This window comes from Daucus carota, chromosome 7, assembly GCF_001625215.2.
Source record: "Daucus carota subsp. sativus chromosome 7, DH1 v3.0, whole genome shotgun sequence".
NCBI classification, from domain to species: Eukaryota; Viridiplantae; Streptophyta; class Magnoliopsida; order Apiales; family Apiaceae; genus Daucus; species Daucus carota.
In genome coordinates this window covers 4214454-4221848 of record NC_030387.2, presented here as the reverse complement: position 1 = coordinate 4221848, position 7395 = coordinate 4214454, and the positions used below count along the sequence as shown (strand labels likewise).

Here is a 7395-nt window from a genome sequence, read left to right as displayed (position 1 = left end):
TTTGTGTGATGAATGTTTGATTTCTTTGTATTGGTTGTGCTTATTCTTCTTGGATGCGTAGCTAACATCTAAGTTGTGTGTTAATCTTTATAGAAGCGACAGTGGATATATCTATTTAGAACTTGCCATGCGAACATAGGTTTATGTGTTCGATATGCATAATTGTAATGTGATTTTAGCCATCTTGCATCGCCCTATGTAATCTGATAGATAACTTGTTCTTCAACCGTTATGTTTTCAAATCTTATAGACATATAAGGTCTAAGCATAATTGGTGTCTGTTTACCTTATATCTTAATTGTGGATGTGAAACAGTATGGTGCACGTATATTGAAAGATAGCGTGTATCAGTTTTGTGTTATCTGATTAGTTATCAACCATCACATATCGATAAAGGCTTAACTCTTAATGAAGTATATAATGAAGTTAGAATCCCATGTTTTATTCTCATAAGTAATCCAGTTTAATCACTTAGTATAATTTTTAGTTTCAATAATTCGAGTTTAATTAGTAAGTTAGATAAAACCAACCAACTTGTTAATTGTCCGAGCATTGAATAATAGCCATACATTGTTGCATAAGTGCATATTTCTGAATACACCAGTCTCTGTGGGAACGAACTGAATTTGATTCTATACTACTTGTGACCACGTACGCTTGCGTGATTTTGTGCGAACAAGTTTTTGGCACCGCTGCCGGGGACTCGGTGTTATATTTTAGTTTATGTGCTCGTCATCAGTGGTCGTTAAAGTTCACTGACTTGGATTCTTTTATCACTTTTATTTTGTTTATGTGTGTTTCAGGTACTTGATTGACGTGTATGCGAACACGTTCTCAGGCTCGTAAAGAAGCATTGGCAAAAACAGAAACGATAGTGAGTACTACAATGGGTGATCAACCACCAGTGGCGAATGATACTAAGGCTCTTAAGGCTTTCTCTGAGCCTAAAATCAATGACATTCAGTCGAGCATTGTCAGGCTAGCAATCCAGGCCACCACTTTTGAGATCAAACCGAGCACTATTCGGATGGTACAGAACTCAGTGCAGTTTGGGGGTTCTCCGACAAAGGATCCTAATATGCATATTCGGGATTTTATTGAGATCTGCGACACTTTCAAGTTCAATGGTGTCACTGACAATGCCATCAAATTGAGGTTGTTCCCATTTTCTCTGAGGGATAAAGCTAAGGGACGGTTGCATTCTCTTCCTGCAGGATCTATTATGACATGGGAGGATCTGGCTCAAAAATTTCTTACTAAGTTCTTCCCTATGGCCAAAATAGCTGCAATCAGGAATGCTATCACTCAATTCTCTCAGCTATCTGGTGAAACTTTATGTGAAGCGTGGGAACGCTACAAGGAGATGCTTCGAAAGTGCCCACATCATGGGATGCCTGATTGGATGGTGATTAATTGCTTCTATAATGGCTTGAGACCTCAATCGAGACCAATGCTAGATGCAGCATCAGGTGGAGCTCTATGGGCTATGAACTATGATGAAGCTTATGAGTTGATCGAGATGATGGCTGCAAACGAATATCAAAATCATACTTAGCGTCTTCATCAGGGCAAGGCAGCAGGAATTCTAGATGTTGATGCTACTACAGCCTTGACTGCTCAAATTAAGGCTCTTACTATGAAAATGGATTACTTAGCTAACTTGGGAGTTCAGCCACCACCTATTGTTTGCGAGCTTTGTGCGGGTGCATATTCTTCTGATCAGTGTGCTATATCTAGTGAATCCGCCCAGTTTGTGAGCAACTTCCAGAGGTCTCAACAGCCAGCTCCTGCCACTTATCATCCCAATAATCGGAATCATCCGAATTTCAGCCGGAGCAACAATCAGAACTTCATGCCACACCCGCAGCAAGAATTTCAGTAGCAAGGAGCTAGACCTTTCAACCCTTCGGGTTTTCAACAACAAATTGCACCGAAGCGGCAATTCCATCCATCCGGATTCCAGCAACAAAATCATGGGATGGCTGGACAATTTTCCAATGAAAGATCTGAATTGGAAGAATTGAGACTAATGGTTAAAAGCCAAGCGGTGTCAATCAAGACTTTGGAGAACCAGATTGGGCAGATTGCTAACGCGTTGATAAACAGACCACAAGGAACTCTTCCTAGTGATACCGAGGCTAATCCGGGTAAGAAAGAGGTGAAGGAACAGGTACAGGCTGTCACCTTGAGGTCCGGAAAATTTACGAAAGAAAAAGAATCAGCAACAGAGCAAAACAAGGAAGAGAGCGATAAACAGGTTGAAACACCTGTGCTCTCATCTAAGTCTGATAGTAGAAAAACTGTTGTTGACGCTGACAAGAAAGAAATCAACGAGGAGGAAAGCCAGGAATCAACTGAGAAGTCTAGTCCTAAATCTGATGATGGGGTTAAGCAAGTATATCTACCCCCTCCTTTTCCGAAGAGACTTCAAAAGCAGAAGTTCGACAAACAATTCGAAAAATTTCTAAAGGCTTTTAAGAAGTTACAAATCAATATACCTTTTGCGGAAGCTCTAGAACAGATGCCGAGCTATGCCAAGTTCATGAAAGGTATTCTTTCTCGGAAACTCAAGCTTGAGGAGTTGGAGACTGTAGCTTTGACAGAGGAGTGCAGTGCGGTGTTTGAACAGAAATTGTCCCTGAAGCTGAAAGATCCGAGAAGTTTCACAATCCCATGTACTATTGGGCATAATTGTCTTTCGACAAGTGTTTGTGTGACTTGGGAGCTAGTATCAATCTGATGCCGTTGTCTGTCTTCAAGAAACTTGGTCTGCCGAGAAATAAGTATAAGTTTTGACTATAAATACCGAGAAAAGTTTTGACTATAAGAGGATTAATGTAACGCCTGTAATATTTGACTAATATATATATTACAGTATTTCATTTTGGTGATATATTAAATTTCGTGTTTTAATTGCCAAACTATGTGAATTTGACTCGTTTATCGTTACATGACTTTCGTATGTTGTTATAATGTACTTATATGACTTTTGGTGAATAATTCTCGCTACGCGATTAAATAATATTACTAGTTGCGACGGTTTTGACTTTACATTAATAAATGTGATCGTTGCCGTTACCCGATTAAATAATAGTAGAGATATATGCGATTCAGTGATATTTGATTAATTGCGAGTAGCCGATAAACTTTAACTTGTAAAATAGCGTTTGATATATATATTCTTCTCGAGATTTTACGTGTATTATATTCGAGTTTTATATTTATGTGAAATGTGACTATTAGAGCTCTACTTGTAATATTTCTTTTAAAATTCATTTCTTGCCCAAAATTTGTGAAAACTATTTTATTAAACTTCTAAAATCTCATATTATTTGTGATATTAATTTCATGATTTATCGATTTGTACTTTAATTATTAAAACTCATTCTTTTAATACTCTTTTAATCACACTTTTATTAATTATCAAAAGACTACATTACCCTTGCATGCATTTTACACTAACACTTGGAAGAAGGATAATCTAGTCATTTCTACAATCCACTCACATTTTTCTAGTCAAGTCAAAGTGGAAGTACTTGAATATACCCACTTGACCACACAAACTCACACACACCCATTCTCTCTCATTTCTCTCATCTCCCTCACCTCTCCTCTCGGCTTCCTCTCTCTAAACCCTCCTCCATTTTCGATTTCTTCATTTTCTTCAAGAATCAAGCTTGTTTTGCCAAGAACTTCATCACCCACACTTGTATCTTCTATTTCAAGGTTAGTCTTTGCTTGCATGTGATTATGGAGCCGTAATGGGGCCTTAGTTCTTATGAGCTTAGGGTCTCCATTTTGGAGGTTCCTAAAGATGATCTTGAGATGATTTTGGTAAGGTTAAAACCTTATTTGGCCAAGGCATTCTCTTGAATCATCACATTCGGCAATGACTCCAATGAGGAGCCGAATGTATACATATATATATGTGAGATGATGATTTCGAAATTCATGATTTGAGATTGGTTACTTGTATATTCGAAAGGTGTGATGATTTGCTGAAGTTTTGGTGTGATTTCAGTCCTTGCATGTCTATTATTTGGATGATATAGCATGAATTAGAGCTTGTATAAATGTTTCTAGTGATGCATGTTGAAACCGAATGCAATATCATGAAATTGAACTTTGTATGTGATTTTTGAGTAATGCATGCCATGATTCTTGTGAGATATGGTTAGTTCTTAACATATATGATAGTTTAAGATGATGAATAATAGTTATTTGTGAGAATTACCATGTGTTATATTCGAAATTATGCATATGTATATGCCCCTGAAATTCTGCTCTGTTTTACCTTTATGTATGCCTCGGTTTTGTGCTCTTGGATGGTTAAAATTGGTAATATCTTGCTTTGTGTGACTAGTCAGTAGGTGTATGAATATTGTAGAATAGGATTGTGGCTTGGTTTGTTGGTTTGTGGTGTTTGGAGGGTGTTAAGGTGGAAGGAGACACACACACACACCATGGCAGATTTTTGCACCTTAGAAACCATGAGAAATAGATGTGTCATGCTTAGGCCCTCATAGGCCCAAGTCTCCTGGAGTTAGGACTTGATGTATACAAGTCTCCAGTAGCTTTAGAAGTCATAAAAACCATCATTTACATAGATGCACACACACATTTCAGGGTACACCCCAGAACAGGGCACTTTAGGATTAATTGTGTCCTTGAGTGGTTAACACCTTGTCAATGACGAGGCCCTCATGGGGCCTTGATTTAGTTGAGCTCAGGGAAGTATTAGGAAGCTATTTGAGTCATTGGATTGGTGTAGTGAGTGAGATTAGTGAGTTTCAAGTTGGTAAGTTCATGGCAGTCCCCACAGCAGGGCAGGGTGCTCTGTGCCAACTTTGTTTAGAAGCCCAAGGAGGCCTGAGCAAGGCCTTAGTGTCATTCCAAGTGCACAACTTAGATTTAAGTCTTAAGTATCCAGTAGAGTCACAATTTCACCAAGGCACATAGTGGAAACACTTGTTTTTGCCAAAACCCCCAAGAGGTGCCAAACTGCCAAGGCAGAATGGTCACTTTGGTACACTAGTTTTTAAGGACCCATATAGGCAAGACCTTTGAGTCACACCACTTCATAATATTAGTTTAAGGTTGTGTCCACCTTTAGGAATTGGTTTGGAGTCAATACCTTAAGTGGAGATGCCTCATTTCCACTAAGGGACACAAGTGTCACACATGGAGTCACATTCTAGTACCAACTTAGGGTGCATTGCATTTTAGTGTGTCATCAGTGAGGCCTTGACCTCATATTGAGTTCATGAGTTAGTTTTAAGTCATATTAGGGAGTGCAAGTTAGTTTAAGTCAATTCACTTAGTGTAGATGCATTCTTTTACCAAGGCACCCAAGTGTTGCCAAGGTAAGCATACTAGTGGGTCACTTAGGTTGCACTTCACTTGTAAGTCTTGGGAGGTGGGGCACAAGTGTGCCTTACTATTAATTGGTTAAGTTGAGGTCAGTAGAGTATGGTTAGGAGGTATTGGTCTTAGACCTTATGTGTTACTTGATTAAATGCTTAAGTGACTTAGGTGTAGTTAGAGATTCTTAAGTGATAATAGTTAAATGATAAAGTGCCATGCTTTACTTGTTATGTGCATTACTTGATGATTATGTTACTTGTTTTAATTAAGTTTAAGTGTATATTTATATATATATATATATATGTATGTATATACATTTATACGCGAAAGGGTAGTTAGTGACGAGGATACTACTAATTATAGGTGCAAGTAGGAGGCCAGGCAAGGAACCCCTAGAAGCATCTATACAGGAGTTTAGTAAGCTTTATCCAGGCAAGTGAAACTCTTCCTTTATACTTGCTTTACAATTGTATACCCTGTGAACGTTGAATTACTGTTTATTTAGGATTGAATTACCTTGTCACCCCTTATGATCATCACTTTGGATTCCAATAATACCCTTAACACTTGAATTACCTTTTTCATGTAATATCACCTTACAAACACATGATTATACTCCAATAGTCCTTGATGAATAATGAGAACTTTATACCCCACATTAACCTGAATTATCTCATTTGGAACCCTGATCTTAATAACATTTCCTATTTCAGAAAGATCACTTGTATTTTGAAAACACCCTTGCTTATAACTTGTCTTTGATCAAGACCCTTTTTGAAAATGATTTGATTTGAAATGACCTTAAAAGGAATTGGTTAATAATTTATTTAGACTGAGGCGCCAGTCAATTATTGCAGCATCAGTAGCGGGGAGCCTGATGTCTGTTTATGGCCAATGTGTGCCGAGGATCCTCCCTGGTTGAATCACTTTATGTGGTTCGGAGCTTGGTGTGGGCTGATCACCCCTCAATGCTCGTAGCGCTGTGTGTTTCCAATTCCAATAAATTGATATCCCACATTGCACCTTTACTTGTGTTTATACCTTGTGATATCTGTTGATGCTTTTGCACTTATTATCTTGCATATTGTGAACTGTTATATATACTGTTTTCACTTGCTGAGCTTTATGCTCATATATATATTGTTGTTGTTATAACCCTTCAGTGAAACCCGAGAATGGCCCGTTTCAAGCAGACCGCACGTAAATCCACCTCAGGGTATGGGATTGCTTACCGCCGTATGATGGAGCAGGTTGGGAACTCGTAGTTCCCTAGTTAATTTCTTTTGAACTTTTGGGATTTAAAATCTGTAGTAATGACTTAGATTTAATTTGGATTTCTATTTGGGTTGTAATAACTTTAGTTGTTGTTCATACTCATTCCTGGTGATCCGGGGATTGTGGATTTAGATTTTAGTTCTAATATTTCATAACTCTATAATTCTAGTTTATTTATCGTTTATGCATGCTTTAGTCGGTTAATTATGTTGGGTCCGTCATAGTTGGTATCAGAGCGACAGGTTTGAGTCACTGAACAACATAGGATAAATGAATATAAGATAGGATTTAGAGGTTAAGATGAACTTAGATCATGTGGGACTTGGGGCGTTAGAATCTTTTAAGTTTTCTCACCCTTTTGACTATAACCGCGTATATATATATATATAAGTGTTGGCAGGCATCGTCATCTTCTAGTCCCGGATTCCCGACTACTGTTCCGTTCCCGCTTTACGAGCAGATGGTGAGACTTACTGACCGACTCGAGGGCCAGAACACGATTCTCCAGCACCGGATTGACCAGCTGTACCGTGAGGACTTTGATGATGAGGGCAACCGTCCCCGTTTGATTGCTAGGGTCGAGGAGATCATTCGCATGGCCGAGGACCGTTTGGCAGCTATTCCACCCTACCGCGAGCGTGAGAGCCGTATCACTTTGACCGCCATTACTGACGAGCTCCGCCGTGTGATTAGCAGTCTCCGTGAGCCAGTTGCCAGTCCATCAGCTTCACCAGCATCATCACCATCCCCCTAGAC

At 38.9% G+C, this 7395-nt stretch overlaps 1 protein-coding gene and 1 non-coding gene across 2 annotated transcripts; one reads left to right on the top strand and one right to left on the bottom strand.

The window, feature by feature from the left end:
* Positions 1 to 1285: 1285 nt before the first annotated feature.
* Positions 1286 to 1392, bottom strand: LOC135148165 (small nucleolar RNA R71). Its single transcript, XR_010286057.1, has one exon. It is a non-coding gene; the product is annotated as a small nucleolar RNA R71 (small nucleolar RNA).
* A 250-nt stretch (positions 1393 to 1642) lies between these two features.
* LOC135147798 (uncharacterized) lies at positions 1643 to 2740 on the top strand. The gene is made up of 2 exons (XM_064081385.1): positions 1643 to 1878; positions 2128 to 2740. The coding sequence occupies exons 1-2, from the start codon at positions 1643 to 1645 to the stop codon at positions 2738 to 2740; spliced, it is 849 nt and encodes a 282-aa protein (XP_063937455.1).
* The last annotated feature ends 4655 nt before the right edge of the window (positions 2741 to 7395 follow it).

Coding starts and splice junctions, on each gene's coding strand:
- LOC135147798 (XM_064081385.1), top strand. CDS start 1,643: ATGGATTACTTAGCTAACTTGGGAGTTCAGCCACCACCTATTGTTTGC. Junction 1,879..2,127: donor CACCCGCAGCAAGAATTTCA/GTAGCAAGGAGC, acceptor AACTCTTCCTAG/TGATACCGAGGCTAATCCGG.